At 35.0% G+C, this 16,594-nt stretch overlaps 2 protein-coding genes across 4 annotated transcripts; one reads left to right on the top strand and one right to left on the bottom strand.

Moving 5' to 3' along the window:
* Nucleotides 1-1,372: 1,372 nt before the first annotated feature.
* Nucleotides 1,373-11,786, bottom strand: LOC149224666 (uncharacterized). Of its 3 annotated transcripts, none has more exons than XM_089386208.1 (4): nucleotides 10,929-11,782; nucleotides 2,884-2,911; nucleotides 1,966-2,177; nucleotides 1,373-1,765 (listed from the first exon to the last, which is right to left on the bottom strand). In XM_089386208.1, the coding sequence occupies exons 1-3, from the start codon at nucleotides 11,511-11,513 to the stop codon at nucleotides 2,005-2,007; spliced, it is 786 nt and encodes a 261-aa protein (XP_089242334.1). In that variant the 5' UTR covers nucleotides 11,514-11,782; the 3' UTR covers nucleotides 1,373-1,765; nucleotides 1,966-2,004. The 3 variants fall into 3 exon arrangements, with proteins under 3 accessions (XP_089242334.1, XP_089242333.1, XP_089242335.1); XM_089386207.1 differs by having other exon boundaries at nucleotides 1,961-2,177; nucleotides 10,929-11,781; XM_089386209.1 differs by lacking the exon at nucleotides 2,884-2,911 and having other exon boundaries at nucleotides 1,961-2,205; nucleotides 10,929-11,786.
* A 553-nt stretch (nucleotides 11,787-12,339) lies between these two features.
* Nucleotides 12,340-14,407, top strand: LOC149224665 (uncharacterized). Its single transcript, XM_089383581.1, has 4 exons — nucleotides 12,340-12,788; nucleotides 12,931-13,477; nucleotides 13,720-13,906; nucleotides 14,249-14,407. The coding sequence occupies exons 1-2, from the start codon at nucleotides 12,485-12,487 to the stop codon at nucleotides 12,957-12,959; spliced, it is 333 nt and encodes a 110-aa protein (XP_089239707.1). The 5' UTR covers nucleotides 12,340-12,484; the 3' UTR covers nucleotides 12,960-13,477; nucleotides 13,720-13,906; nucleotides 14,249-14,407.
* Nucleotides 14,408-16,594: the final 2,187 nt, after the last annotated feature.

Raw genomic sequence — 16,594 nt, 5'->3', positions numbered from 1 at the left:
TTTTACAGCCCACAAAATCACAGTCTATGCAAAACCAAAATAAAAATAAAAATAAAAGACTACTTTTACAGCCCACAAAATCACAGTCTGCGAAACCAAAAATAAAAATAAAAGACTACTTTTACAGCCAAATAAAAATAAAAGACTACTTTTACAGCCCAAAAAATCACAGTCTGTGCAGAACCAAATATAAAAATAAAAGAGTACTTTTACAGCCCACAAAATCACAGTCTATCCAAAATAAAATAAGAATAACAGTCTATCCAAAACCAAAAATAATAAGAATAACAGTCTATCCAAAACCAAAAATAATAAAATAAGAATAGAGGAAATTTAAAAATAATAAAATAAGAATAGAGGAAATTTAAATGGGTGACTTAAAATAAAAATGCTTTTAACGGACTGACCAAATCACAGTCTATCTAAAACCCATAAATCAGCTCTCTTACTACTATACAGGAAATTTAAATGGGTGACTTAAAATAAAAATGCTTTTAACGACTGACCAAATCACAGTCTATCTAAAACCCATAACTCAGCTTATAAAAAATCTAAAACCCATAACTCAGCTCTCTTACTACTAATTGTTGCCTCGTATAAAAAATCTACAACCCATAACTCGGCTCTCTTACTACTAATTGTTGCCTGGTATAAAAAATAAATTTGATAGAATTCATCTCTTCTACTAAAAAAAATTTGATAGAATCCAAAACCCCGTAGACTCACGTCTTGTTGTTGCGTGGATGCTCTGTAGACATTAAATTATTTGATAGAAATTGTGGAAGGAAAGGGCGTTCATTTATGCATTAGAGTAACCTCTAAATTAAAATTAAAATTAAATTTGAGTTTACCCTCTGAAATTGTGGAAGGAAAGGGTGTACATTTAGGTATTAGAGTTACCACCCAATTAACAAATAAATTTATTAGATACCCAATTAACAAATAAATTTATTAGATATTCATTAATCATAAGAGGAGTTATTATCCACAGGTACATATAAAAGAGATTAAGACTTAAAAATACGAAATAGGCTGGTGTCATTTCATAGGCAAACATCAACTTCTGATATTTGGTTGGCAATGGAGGGTATATGTTGTATTTTTTTAAAAGCAGAATGAAGCATATACACTAAAACTGAGTTGAGGATATTTTCAAACAAGGTGATATTTTGATCTAAAGTATGTAACTTTAAAACTGATGAATGTAGAAGCATATACACTAAAACTGAGTTGAGGATATTTTCAAACAAGGTGATATTTTGATCTAAAGTATGTAACTTTAAACTGATGAATGTAGAACTTCGTCTTTCCACATTCAAGAACTGACAATATATAAATGTTGAGTGAAAAAAAATTAAAAATAGCAACTATATAAACATAAGAGCACACAGCTTTCCATCTGGAATAACCTTTACAGAAATTCGGAGATTGTTCATACAGAAAAGGAATTCGTAGATTAAGTTACAAATTAATAAATAGCTCAAACCCATCCATATAGGATCGGCAGATGAAATTCGCAGATTTTTCATACTTGAATGGAATACTCTTGGATTTTTTTAACAAGTCTACATTTAAGTTACAAATTAATTTGTCACACCAGATATGGAAGGTTAGGAGAAGCTGTGACTTCAGATATTATAATTAAAATTTATTTTGAGCTTGCACGCCACTAAAATTGAGAATCGAGCATCATCCAGCTTAAAGTCCATCAAAACCAATTGTGATCATAGATTCTATGCATGTAGAGAAAAGCGTTATGTCCTGTCTGCACCAAATATGCCAGAGAGAGAATTTTAATGGAAATTATGGCGACGGAGAGCGAATACATTTGATCAATTTAAACAAGATTATCATTTTCTAAAATTCCATGCAGCAAGAAATCAAAAGTTGGATGATAAATTACATGGTAAAAGCAATTCAAGGTCATAGAGTTTCTAGCTTTAAAAGAAAAAAAGCATACCATACCCCATTCATTACAGCATTCGGATTTATATGGAATGTGAATCATTCAGATTTCTTCTGCGCCTGATCTTTCTTCTGAGGTTCAATCTCGGCAACTTTTCCTTGACACTCATCTCTTTCCTTGAAGTATCTCTCGAAAGCACGCGGTAGGAATCTCGGAATGAGGAAACAGAAGAGATTAATCGTAAAATAAATAAGATTTGCAGAAGCCAGGCCTCGTCCAAACCAAATCCATATCTTGTCCTACAAAAAGAATAAAATGATAAAAGTAAGGCATTTGCAGTTAGGTGCAAGGCATTTACAGTTATGGTCGTAGACAGTTTAACTTTAAAGTTTGGAGTTCTTGGACTTTCTAAATGTGGCATGGATATGAATTATGAATGGTTAACCAAAAGATAAAAGAACTTTAAAGTTCGAGCTTCTTGAACTCTTTAATTATGACATGGATATGAATTACTAAATGTGGCATGGATATGAATTATGAATGGTTAACCAAAAGATAAAAGAAATTTAAAGTTCGAGCTTCTTGAACTCTTTAAATATGACATGGATATGAATTATGAATGGTTAACCAAAAGATAAAAGACCAGAGGTCCCTGCAATTGCTTAGTTTTTCTAAAAATAACAATAAAAATTGCTTAGTTTTTCTAAAAATAACAATAAAAATGGCTAGACCTGAAAGTAAGGTAGACCTAAAAGTAAGGCATTTGCAGTTAGGTGTAAGCATATATAGTTACAGTTATGGTCATAGACATTTTAACATTAAAGTTTGAGCTTCTTGAGCTTCTGCAAATGTTTAGTTTTTGTAAAATAAAAATAAAAATGCAGTTCTTTGGCTACACCTAAAAGTAAGGCTTTTGCATTTAGGTGTAAGGCATTTATAGCAGTTAAGTGTAAAGGCATTTATAGTTACAGTCAGACCTCGTCCAAACCAGATCCATATCTTGTCCTACAAAAAGAATAAAATGATAAAAGTAGGGCATTTGCAGTTAGGTGCAAGGCATTTACAGTTATGGTCGTAGACAGTTTAACTTTAAAGTTTGGAGTTCTTGGACTTTCTAAATGTGGCATGGATATGAATTATGAATGGTTAACGAAAAGATAAATGAACTTTAAAGTTCGAGCTTCTTGAACTTTTTAAATATGACATGGATATGAATTATGAATGGTTATCCAAAAGATAAAAGACCAGAGGTCCCTGCAATTGCTTAGTTTTTCTAAAAATAGCAATAAAAATGCAAGGTAGACCTAAAAGTAAGGCATTTGCAGTTAGGTGTAAGACATATATAGTTACAGTTATGGTCATAGACATTTTAACATTAAAGTTTGAGCTTCTTGAGCTTCTGCAAATGTTTAGCTTTTGTAAACTAAAAATAAAAATGCAGTTCTTTGGCTACACCTAAAAGTAAGGCTTTTGCATTTAGGTGTAAGGCATTTATAGCAGTTAAGTGTAAGGCATTTATAGTTACAGTTATGGCCGTAGACATTTTAACTTTAAATTTTGAGCTTCTTCAGCTTTTTAAAGATGACAAGGATACGAATTATGAATTGTTAACCAAAAGATAAAAGACCAGATATGGTCGTAGACATTTTACCTTTAAGTAAAGTAAGGCATAAAAGTAAGGCATTTACAGTTATGGTCGTAGACATTTTAACTTTAAAGTTTGGAGCTCTTGGACTTTTCAAATATGACATGGATATGAATTATGAATGGTTAAACAAAATATAAAGAACTTTAAAGTTTGAGCTTCTTGAACTTTTTAAATATGACATGAATATTTCAAATATGACATGAATATGAATTATGAATGGTTAAACAAAAGATAAAAGACCAGAGCTCCCTGCAATTATTTAGTTTTTGTAAAAATAGAAATAAAAATGCAGTTCTATGGCTACACCTGAAAGTAAGGTAGACTTAAAAGTAAGGCATTTGCAGTTAGGTGTAAGGCATATCTAAATGTAAGGCATTTGCAGTTAGGTGTAAGGCATATAGTTACAGTTATGGTCATAGACGTTTTAGCTTTAAAGTTTGAGCTTCATGAGCTTCTGCAAATGTTTAGTTTTTGTAAAATAAAAATAAAAATGCAGTTGTTTTTGTAAAATAAAAATAAAAATGCAGTTCTTTGGCTACACCTAAAAGTAAGGTATTTGCATTTAAGTTATAAAAATGCAGTTCTTTGGCTACACCTAAAATTAAGGTATTTGCATTTAAGTGTAAGGCATTTATAGCAGTTAGGTGTAAGGAATTTATAGTTACAGTTATGGTCGTAGACATTCGAACTTTAAAGTTTGAGCTTCTTGAGCTTTACATGGATACGAATTTATGAACTGTTAACCAAAAGATAAAAGCCTAAAAGCCCAGAGATGGTCGTAGCCATTTTAACTTTAAAGTTTGAGCGATGGTCGTAGCCATTTTAACTTTAAAGTTTGAGCTTCTTGGGATTTTTAAATATGACCTGGATACGAATTATGAATTGTTAATCAAAAGATAAAAGCCTAAAAGCCCAGAGACCAGAGGTCCCTGTAATTGTTTAGATTTTGTAAAAATACAAATAAAAATGTACCTTATAACACAATTTACAATATTAATTCTCCTTTGCATTATAATTTGCAATAATAGATAAAAAACGAATTTTAAAAGATTATCGTCACATAGATAACATGCTCATAGGTAATAGGGTAAGGATTCGGTAAGGCATTTATAGTTAGAGTTATGGTCGTAGACATTTGAACTTTAAAGTTTGAGCTTCTTGAGCTTTACATGGATACGAATTTATGAATTGTTAACCGAAAGATAAAAGCCTAAAAACGCAGAGATGGTCGTAGCCATTTTAACTTCAAAGTTTGAGCTTCTTGAGCTTTTTAAATATGACCTGGATAAGAATTATGAATGGTTAATCAAAAGATAAAAGCCAAAAAGCCCAGAGACCAGAGGTCCCTGTAATTGTTTAGATTTTGTAAAAATACAAATAAAAATGTACCTTAAAACACAATTTACAATATTAATTCTCCTTTGCATTATAATTTTCAATAATAGATAAAAAACGAATTTTAAAAGATTATCGTCACATAGATAACATGCTCATAGGCAATAGGGTATGGATTCTTTATTATTATAAGATTTTTATAAGATAAGGTGTAATTGATAACATGCTCATAGGCAATAGGGTATGGATTCTTTATTATTATAAGATTTTTATAAGATAAGGTGTAATTTTAAAATCAGTGTGAAGCTAAACAAAATCAGCTAAGCAATTTTGTGATGAAACCTCCTTGTTTGTGGAACAAAAGACCCACCTCCACTAAGCCTTTAATTGGAAAGCATACATACTCTACCCCTTTGGTTTTGAACTTGTGACCTCTTAGGAGGATAGACAAAACCCCTTGTTTGTAAAACAAAAGACCCACCTCCGCTCACCTCAGAAGTCTAGAAAAGCATACATAGTCTACCCCTTTGTTTTGAACCTATGACCTCTTAAGAAGAGAGCTACTCTTAAGCATTAAACCCACTCAAATACACTTTTGTGAATGAAACCTCCTTGTTTGTAGAACAAAAGACAACCCCTCCTCTCACTCACTAAGTCTACAAAAGCATACATACTCTAAAACCACTTCCTCACACTCACTAAGTCTATGAAAGCATACATACCCTGCAACCACTTCCTCTCACTCACGAACTCTACGAAAGCTATATACTCTATCCTCTAGTTCTGAACTCGTGACCTCTTAGGATGAAAGAGGTGCTCTTAACCATGTTATACCCCTTTGGTTCTGAACTTGTGACCTCTTAGGAGGAAAGATGTGCTCTTAACCATACTATACCCCTCTCATTTTGAACTTATGACCTCTTAGGAGGAAAGAGGTGCTCTTAACGATACTATACCTCTCTATTTTTGAGCTTGTGACCTCTTAGGAAGAGAGAGGTGCTCTTAAACATACTATAACTCTCTGGTTTTGAGCTTGTAACCTTTTCGGAAGAAAGAGGTGCTCTTAACTATTAGGCCCACTCAAGCTTTATCTTAGAAAAACACATGCTCTTAACCATTAAGCTCACTCAAACATTATCTCAAACTTTATGTAGAAACACATGCTCTTAACTTTAAGCCCACTCAAGCTTTATCTCACTATGAAACACATACTCTTAACCATTAAGCCCACTCAAGATTTATCTAAAGAAAGAACCACTTCCTCTCACTCATTAAGTCTACGAAAGCATACATACTCTGCAACCACTTCCTCTCACTCACGAAGTCTACGAAAGAATACATACTCTACCCTCTAGTTCTGAATGAATTTGTGAGCTTTTAGGATGAAAGAGGTGCTCTTAACCATGTTATACCCCTCTCGTTCTGAACTGGTGACCTCTTAAGAGGAAAGAGGTGCTCTTAACCAACTATACCCCTCTGGTTTTGAACTTGTGACCTCTGAGGAGGACAGAGGTGCTCTTAATCATACTATACCTCTTTGGTTTTGAGCTTGTGACCTCTTAGGAAGAAAGAGGTGCTCTTAAACATTAGGCCCACTCAAGCTTTATCTTAGGAAGAAACACATGCTCACACATGCTCTTAACTATTAGACCCACTCAAGCTTTATCTTAGAAAAAAACACATGCTCCTAACCATTAGGCCCTCTCAAGCTTTATCTTAAAAAAACACATGCTCTTAATCATTAAGCTCATTCAAACGTTATCTCAAACTTTATGTAGAAACACATGCTCTTAACTTTAAGCCCACTCAAGCTTTATCTCACGATGAAACACATACTCTTAATCATTAAACCCACTCTATGAAGCACATGCTCTTAACCATTAATCCCACTCAAGCATGCACATACTCTTAACTATTAAGCCCACTTGATAAAACACATAAAACACGTGCTCTTAACCATTAAGCCCACTCAAGCTTTATCTAAAGAAAGAGACACTCAAGCTTTATCTAAAGAAAGAAAAACATGCTATTAACCATTAAGCTCACTCATACTTTATCTCATACTTTATGTAGAAACACATGCTCTTAACTATGAAGCCCACTTAAGCTTTATCTCACCATGAAACACACTCTTAACCATTAAGCCCACTCTATGAAATAGATGCTCTTAACCATTAAGCGCACTCAAACTTTATCTCAAACTTTATGTAGAAACACATGCTCTTAACTATTAAGCACACACTCTTAATCATTAAGCTCGCTCAAACTTTACCTCAAACTTTATGTAGAAACTCATGCTCTTAACTATTAAACCCACTCAAGCTCTATCTTACAATGAAACACATACTCTTAACCATTAAGCCCACTCAAGCTCTATCTTAAGATGAAACAAATACTCTTAACCATTAAACTCACTCAAGCTTTACCTAAAGAGGAAACACATGCTCTTAACCATTAAAAACCCCACTATTAGTCTCACTCTTAACCATTAAAAACACATGCTCATAACTATTAAACCCACTATTTTATGTCACAATGAAACACATGCTCTTAGCCATTAAGCTCACTATTAGTCTCACTCTTAACCAGTAAAAACACATGCTCATAACTACTCAAGCTTTATCTAAAGAGAAAAAGCATGCATCCGTCTCACATGCTATTAACCATTAAGCCCACTCAAACTTCATCTCAAGAGGAAAAAAAGTTCTTAACCTGCTATTAACCATTAAGCCCACTCAAACTTCATCTCAAGAGGAAAAAAAGTTCTTAAACATTATCTTAAGAGGAAAAAAGCTCCTTTCATCTCAAGAGGAAAAAAAGTTCTTAACCTGCTATTAACCATTAAGCCCACTCAAACTTCATCTCAAGAGGAAAAAAAGTTCTTAAACATTATCTTAAGAGGAAAAAAGCTCTTAAAAGGAAAAAAGCTCTTAAGCATTAAAAAAGATTAAATAAAAATGCTCTTAACCATTAAATTTTTTTTTAAAAAATCATTAAAAAAATGCTCTTAACCATTAAAAAAAGATTTAAAAAAAATAAAAAGAGAGAAAAAAATAAAAAAGAAAAATACTATTTACCATTATTTTTTAATATTATCATTATTTTTTTTAAAACCCACAAAGATGCCATTTGTCATTTTAAAAGATTATTTATAAAATAAAAATTACAACATGAACATAAACACGTACGTAGATCCTTTCAAATCTAACTCCAGATACTCTCTTAAAACCTAAAAAGGTTATTATTTTTTTTAAATCCCACAGATTCCATTTGTCATTTTAAAAGATTATTTATAAAATAAAAATTACAACATGAACATAAACACGTACGTAGATCCTTTCAATTCTAACCCCAGATATTCTCTTAAAACCTAAAAAAGTTATAGATCCTTTCAAATCTAACTCCAGATATTCTCTTAAAACCTCAAAAGGTTATAAATCCTTTTTATAGAAAAACCTATGGGAATTAAAAAACAGCACATGAGAGTGGTGCTAAATAAAATAGAAAAACCTAGAGGACGTAGAAAAACACCTATGGGAATTAAAAAACAGCAGATGAGAGTGGTGCTAAATAAAATAGAAAAACCTAGAGGATTTAGAAAAACCCTAGAGGACGTAGAAAAACAGCAGATGAGAGTGATGCTGAATAAAATAGAAGAGTGATGCTAAATAAAATAGAAAAGTCTAGAGGACTTAAAAAACAAACCTAGAGGACGTAGAAAAAGAGGCCTAAAGAGGACTTAAAAAACAAACCTAGAGGACGTAGAAAAACAGCAGATGAGAGTGATGCTAAATAAAATAGAAGAGTGATGCTAAATAAAAAGGGAAAACCTAGAGGACTTGAAAAAGAAAAAGAGGACTTAAAAGACAAACCTAGAGGACGTAGAAAAACAGCAGATGAGAGTGATGCTAAATAAAATAATAAAACCTAGAGGACTTAAAAAACAGCAGATGAGAATGATGCTAAATAGCTGTGTACTAACAGTCACTTATCTGAAGATATATCACAAAGGACATGAAATATCTAGAAATGTTATCACTATAATTAAAAGGGGCTGTGTCACATTAAGCCAAACGTACATACCCAGTTGATGAAAATTTAGATTCAATTGATTTGACCACTAGGTGCTATGACATCGACTCAAACTTATACCCAAAAACAACTTCCCAATGGATTAATCTTTTGATTTAGATAAAAATTAAAACCAAGGTCTTTGATAAAGTATCTAATTTAGAGTCAATTGGTTTGAACACTACAATGACAAAGGGTACTATGACATCGACTCATAAACTTATACCCAAAAACAACTTCCCAATGGATTAATCTTTTGATTTAGATAAAAATTAAAGCCAAGGTCTTTGGTAAAATATCTAGTGCTAGTAGCTGTTAACAACATTTGAGTAGAGCATGATCATATATAGAAACCAAGCATATTGAACCACAGATGAGCCCTGAAGATATAACATCAAAATGCTGAACATCTTTATCATATAAATGAATCAATATTTTGATTTAGATAAAATTAAAGCCAAGGTCTTTGATAAATGAATCAATATTTTGATTTAGATAAAAATTAAAGCCAAGGTCTTTGGTAAAGTATCTACTGTTAGTAGCTGTTAACAGCATTTGAGTAGAGCATGATCAAATATAGAAACCAAGCACATTGAACCAAAGATGAGGCCGGGAGCATAACATCAAACTGCTATGAAAATATTTATCATATAACACCGAAATGGTAAGCATGTTATCAAAATGGCGAGGAGATACTCCTATATCAACTAATTAAGGAATGACAAACTAACTTTTTCAGGTAAAGCCAGAATTTAAGTTGGTTTTATGTTTTTTGATTTTGGCTAAAGACTAACTTGGTTAAAAAATGACCTATAGATCTATATAAAGTAGGTTAAAGACCAACTTTGATAAAAGAAATGATCTACCCATTTGTATAAAGTAGGCTAAAGGCCAAAATTTGTTAAAAAATGTTCTACCCATCTGGATTAAGAAACGACCTACCCATCCTCAAAGCTAACTTCCCAAGGATTAATATTAATATTTTGATTTAGATAAAAATAAAAACCAAGGTCTTTGGTAAAGTATCTAGTGTTAGTCGCTGATAGCAGGATTTAAGTTGAGCATGATCAAATATAGAAACCACGCACATTGAACCAAAGATGAGACCCGAAGCATAACATCAAAATGTTATGAATATCTTTATCATATAACATCAAAATGGTGAGTTTGTTATCAAAATGGCTATGAGATACTAGCCTATCAACCAACCAAGGAATGAAAAACTAACTAACTTTTTCAGGTAAAGCCAAAATTTAAGTTGTTTTCTTAAAAGAAGTAGGCTAAAGGCATAAAATAAACAAAAATGGCCAAAGAAAAATGTTGATTAAAAAGTGATCTACCTACCCAACATTGAAAGCTACAAAACCTACCCGTCTCTTGGGACGAAAACTACCCATTGAAAACTACCAAAAACTACCCGTCTCTTGGGACGAAAACTACCCATCCGAACATTGAAAACTACACACAATTGAAAATTACCCATCTCTTGGGATGAAAACTACCGATCTCAACATTGAAAACCACCCATCTCTTGGGATGAAAACTACCCAACATTGAAAACTACTCATCTCTTGGGATGAAAACTACCCATCTCAACACTGAAAGCTACCCAACAATGAAAAATACCCGTCTCTTGGGATGAAAACTGCCCAACATTGAAAATTACCGATCTCTTTGGATGAAAATTACCCATCTCAACATTGAAAACTACCAAACAATGAAAACTACCGAACATTGAGTAGTCTAATTAATACTAATCAATATTGGATGAAAAACTAGAACATTGAGCAGTCTACTAAATACTAATCAATATTCGATGAAAAACTACTAAAACTACTAAGGATGAAAAAACTATCTGCCATCTTCCCATGTTGAGAAGTACCCAACATTGAAAACTAACCAAACGACCTAACCGACCTACCCAATGTTCGATCTTTAGAGGACCTGACTGTACAATACAAGAGTTACCTGAATGCGCGGATTCTTGGGCACCTTGCTATTGAAAAACGTTGCGTGGGTCCAGTCAATTAAAAGGAAAACGCGCCGAACGGTGTAGAGAAGCGGCACGAGAGCCCGAACCGGCGGCGAAAATATGGACAAACCCATGATAATATTCTCGCTCAGAATTTGAAAAGAGAGCAGGAACAGATGGGGCGTTGCAGACCGAACGGCCTCTTGGTCTCCTCTGGCAAACCCTCCAAGAACGTAGGAGAGAGGCAGGAAAAGGCCCACCGTTGTGCCCACGACAACATAAAGCTGAAACATTCTGCTCCCATGGAAAACCTCCTCCGCGTTCCTGGGCTTCCTGTAGCTTGGGAACGCCCAGCGAGACAACGCAAGCAAATATAACGACACAAATACCGGAGATACCAGGTCTACCAGAGGTACCAAACCGCTGGCCGAAAAAACCAGAATGAAAGCGACCAGCTGGAGTTCAATTACTCTCAGGGAACCCATCACGCCGCCCATTAAACCTTGCCCTCTCACGTCCGGCTCCCCTTCGCCCATCTCGCTCTGCAAGCGAGGCGCTACAGCTAGCGATAAGCCCGACATATATTTACAGTATACAAAACCTCTGCAAATCTCAATCGCTTGTTATGTCACAATTTACAAAACAGCTAGCGTCCTGAAATAAAAAAACTAAAGGTTCTGAATTGTTCAGGGATTTATAAAACTGATAGAAGAATCTGAAACGAAGGAAATGATTATCGAACGTGGTGATTGAAAATAATGGATAGCGCAAAGCATCGGCGGCCATTGTTGTGGCAGCGTCGCAGGAGGACAGCAACCCATGGATCGCCTTACTCCGATTAGGATATTTGCTGTTAGGACACGCGTACACTATGGCATGACACGACTCAGAATTACACAGTTCGGTGGCAGACTAGCTTCGAAAAGATTCGGCTGACGGACTTATTTCTGGTGGGAGTAGTCTACCCAGGCGGTAAAGTTGCCCGGATGATGTCGCCGGCCGGGAAGAATTCTGTTTACGATGACGGAGAACGGCCAGGCAATGGTCGGTCGGAGAATGTGTTTCTGGCCGGCTGGGAATGGGCCAGCCCTATTTCCACCTCTATAGATCATTACATCAGTTTTGACTGTCAATTCGTGGATATAATTTCTCCGGCAAATACTTACTTTCCAGAGATTGGGTTGATGTCTTTGTAAATCATCCATCTATAACTTATGCCAATGCGAGATGCATCATCCCCATGCGCATGATACATGTGAACTGAATTAATTTAAACCACTATCGAGATTTGAATTTTCCCAACAAATTTTGAAATTTTCCCGCCCACATTATTTTGAATTTGGCCGTGTATACTATGTGTCCGTAACGCGTCTTCATTTCGATTTTTGTGGCCTGTGGACCTTTGTTTCTGTCCTCACGAGGACGCTCAAATCCGGGTGCTGCGTCGTCCGGGGAAGTGCCCAGTGATAAAGATGAAGAATAATTGTGCAGTGTTGTGATCAACCGGCGAGCGTTGGCGCGTTATTAGGTCGTTCTAGGCGCAGTGTTGATAATGGTTTCCCCTGAATCCTCTGGATTCCGCTTCTTGGCCGCAGCTTCATTTCGGTTTTTGTGGCAGCTTTTCATGTGGACCTCTGTTTCTGTTCTCACGAGGACGCTCAAATACGAGTGCTTATTTGTCCGGCGAGGTGCCTCCCCGATTCCGCTTCTGGTGGTGTGTGGGATTACAGCAGAAGCCCATCACGAGCGTATTCCCCTTCACACTATTTGTGATATTGGAAAAATGGGGCGATTCTCTCAGGGTTTTTGGAGGTGTGGTATCCTGGGGGATAGGGGGATAATTGGTTCGGCGAAGTGTATGATACTCTTCAATTTTCAAGATTCCGCGCATTCTCTACATTAATTTACTATATTCCTTTAATATCTGTCGTGCATAGCAAATGTATCTTTCATTTAATTTTATCAATGGTCTGATATGAATTGTTATTGTTTTATTAGGTGGTCTGTCCAAGCAAAATGGAGGATAGAGCGACATTGGAATGCAGTGAATCTACCTGAACTTAGGAAGGAGGATTATTAAATGTTCTCAACTAAATTTCAAATATCAGTGCAGAAAAAGAGAGAAGTAGGTTCGAGATAGAACGATTTGCTCATAGAAATGCAAATCAAAGAAACTTATTATTCAGAGGTTACATTTAGCTCTGATTATTCGCATTCACCTTCTCCTTTATCTATGTTATGTTTTGGTCTTTGTCTCGTTTGTTTATGTCAGTGTATTATTAGGAGTTGCTTTCTTGTGTTTGTTTCATGTCATAAGTCTTCCCTGTGATCCCTGTGAATTATTTGCAGTTGCTTTTTTGTGTTTGTTTCATGTCATATGTCTTGTGTGTGTTGTATATGTGAAATTGTAAAGTTCTAAAGGTTGGAGGCTGAATCGAATTTGAATCTTCCGAAGCTTAAATTATAATTGAAGAAACTGAGCTGAAAATGGGGAGTTAAATCATGCCACCTGGCTGAAAGCCAATTCCCAGTGTATTCCATTGAGGTATCTAAATTTCTTGTTCATTTTCCACTAAATTTTTTATATTCGTTGGTTGGATCTGGGCTCAAACCGTTCTCTCTTTATTTTTGTAAATTTATTATTATTATTTTTTATAGCAGTTTGAATTAATTTATCATTATATCTTTTGTTTGTATATTTTGTAAATTAAATCCTCTTTGTGCATTAAAGAGAAAAATATCCATTCCAGAATATCTTGTAAATTAAATGCTCTTTGTGCATTAAAGGGGAAAAGATCCATTACAGAATCCAAGAGCGAGCTGAGCTCGTCAGCTCTGTGTAGAGTATGGTTCTGTTTTGAATCATGTCATAGAAAAGTCCATAAGTGGGAGAAGAACTGCAAAACCTGATTCAGAATCTTCTGACAAGATGGGACTGTCATTGCAGCTGGAAGCCATTGGTGTTGGTGCTCAGGTAATTTGAAAAAACAAATAAAAACTATTTAATGTTAAAGTTAGTTTTATATAAGTAAATTGCCCAAGTATTATGAACTAAATTATGAACTAACATACATCCACCTTATACCTGTTATATATATATAAAAGTTCACTGTTGATTTGCTCGTCTTTGATAAGAAAAAAAAAAAGGATATCCTCTTAGCTTGACTGAAAGTTCTGCTAGTTTCTTATTGCCAAAAAGTTTGATATTAAATTATAATGTGACACTGAATTTTATCTGCATCTATGAAAATTAATTTTAATTTTAGCTACTCACCGAGACTTGTGTTCTTGAATTGGCAAATTGGACTTTGTGCAGAATGATGATGCACCAATTGCCCTACAAATGGCCAGGGATATTGAAAACAAGCATAACACAAACATTGCTAAGCTAGCAATTGAATTAAGTGAGAAACAATGTATTATGGCAGAGCTTGAGTGGTCTAAAGAGCGTTGTGAGAAGGAAAATGCCATCACATATTATGATTCCTTCAGGAAACATGAGGATATCGATACTAATTTGTGAAGGGAAAGGCTGGACGGGTTTTGGGATGAGATTATTGAAATGTGGAAGAAACATGAGTTGCCCAGTGATTTCCAATCTCAAAATAAGTGGATAAACGCTGGCACTGCATATAGAAGACTTGTGGAGCCTCTGGATATTGCACATTATTATCGCTTGTCATCTTTCGGATGGAAGACCCACTCGTCATAAAGTTCTTGAGAAATGGATGGAAGAGAAAGAAAAAACTCGCAGTTCAAAAGGTCGGAGCAGTCGCACAAAGCTTGCATCCCTCACTCAGGACTCGTGCTTTTGGGCACAAGTAGAAGAGGCTTTGAAAGAAATGAAAAATCTGGAACAGGGGCAGCAGCAAAAGTTAGGAAGTCTTGAAATGTTTGAAGGTTATGCGACAAAAATGATCAATGATCGCAACATTTCCTCAGATGTTTTCTTGGAAGGGAGCAGCTTCATGGAGTGGTGGAAAGAGTGGAAAGAATACAAGAACAATCGATTCCCGGAGTGGAGATCTCCTCTGCATGAAATAATGGAAACGGAAGGTTGTAAAGGTTAAATTTGCATATTAGTGAAACTTTGTTCCAATTAGGTTTCCTGTTTTTGAGATGTAATTTCCTTTCATAGGTTTAAAATAGTGTGATTGCTGTAATGTAATATACTAATGGTTAATGAACGAACATATCTTATTTTTATTGCAAAATGGGGAATTTATTGAGATAATTAAGAACCAGAATGACAGAGAATTGGATTAACAATGCATTTTGCCTAAGGTTTCAATGTGGGATATATTTTGAGACTATCATGAACCAGAATGTACAGAGAGAATTGGATTAAGAAATGTATTTTGGTTGAATATTCAAATTTGAGATTTTATTGAGACAATAAAAAACTATTGGATTTAGAAATACATTTTACTTAAATTTTCAAAATGAGATTTACTAAAACAATGAGAAATGAGAATGGCCCAAAGAAAATTGGATGAAGAAATGCATTTTACTTCAATTTTGGAAGAGGGAAATCCATTGAGACAATCAAGAACCAGAATGGTGCAGAGTGTTTTAGAATAAGAAATACATTTTACTTCAATTTTCGAAGTGGGAAATTCATTGAGACAATCAAGAACCAGAATGGTGAAGAGTGTTTTAGAATAAGAAATGCATTTAAGTGGGTGATTTATTGACCCAATTAATGTTGGTTTGACAACGAACTTGGTCAAACAGTTTCGTAACCAATTTAGTTTTTTTAGTTACGGTTAGTTTAGTTATATGTAACGGTAGCTGTTCACAAGTTATATTGAATGCCATGTAATGAAAACAAATCATCGAATAAAACAGATACAAAAATCAGTTTCATTGGTTCTTGGTCTTCTCTCTCGTTTTGTGCTTGCTGTTTCTTTCTTTCTCTGCTCTCAATTGAAGAAGTGGTATCAGAGCCAGACAAAACTCCTGTGATCAAAGTGATCAAACCCTTGTCGTGATTTATCCCTGTGGCAAGAATCCCCGGTGTGGACGGCAAGACTCCCTGGCGTGGACGGCTTTATCCCTGTGGCAAGAATCCCCGGTGTGGACGGCAAGACTCCCTGGCGTGGACGGCTTGAAGAATACGCTGAAGAGCGTGGACGGCGGACGCGTTGCAATAGCGTTGCGACGGTAGCAGATCGTTGGAGTCGGGTTGAAGCTTGTAGAATCCAGCAGCGGTGCAGAATTCCTGAGGTCGGCAGAACGGTGAGGACTGTTGGCTGCAATTATACCAGCAGGTAGCAGAACAGAATTGTTGGTTGAGGACACTGTTGGCTGAGGACGGCAGAACGGTGGTGGCTGCAAATTTTACAATCCGGGTATCGTTGTATCGTTTTTTCTAAGCAGACATTTTTTTTAAAAAAAAGGAAGGGTTTTTTGCAGAGTTTTTAAAAAAAAAAAAAAGGATAGCAGATTGCAGTTTAGCAGATTGCAGTTTTTTAAAAAAAAGATAGCAGAGGTTGTTTGTTCAGAATTTTTTACAGACAGCAGAGATTGTTCAGAAATTTTTTTTTAAGAGAGCAGCAGAGATTGAAAAGGGAATTGTAGTTGTTTTTTTTTTTTTAAATATTTGCAAGGGATTTGCACGAAAAACAAAAGGGTTTGCAAGGGGGAAATTATTTTTTTTTAA

This window comes from Pinus tabuliformis, chromosome Q (assembly GCF_031772625.1).
Source record: "Pinus tabuliformis cultivar Carrire ecotype Pingquan chromosome Q, CPIR1, whole genome shotgun sequence".
Classification (NCBI taxonomy): domain Eukaryota; kingdom Viridiplantae; phylum Streptophyta; class Pinopsida; order Pinales; family Pinaceae; genus Pinus; species Pinus tabuliformis.
Note: the sequence above shows the minus strand (reverse complement) of the source record. Positions and strands in the feature narration are given on the sequence as shown.

What these genes read in the sequence shown, in the direction of transcription:
- LOC149224666 (XM_089386209.1), bottom strand. Translation starts at nt 11,513, where the DNA reads ATGTCGGGCTTATCGCTAGCTGTAGCGCCTCGCTTGCAGAGCGAGATG. An exon ending in CCAAGAATCCGCGCATTCAG is followed by an intron (nt 2,206 to 10,928) that starts GTAACTCTTGTA and finishes TTCTTTTTGTAG; the next exon opens with GACAAGATATGGATTTGGTT.
- LOC149224665 (XM_089383581.1), top strand. Translation starts at nt 12,485, where the DNA reads ATGGTTTCCCCTGAATCCTCTGGATTCCGCTTCTTGGCCGCAGCTTCA. An exon ending in GATAATTGGTTCGGCGAAGT is followed by an intron (nt 12,789 to 12,930) that starts GTATGATACTCT and finishes TTGTTTTATTAG; the next exon opens with GTGGTCTGTCCAAGCAAAAT.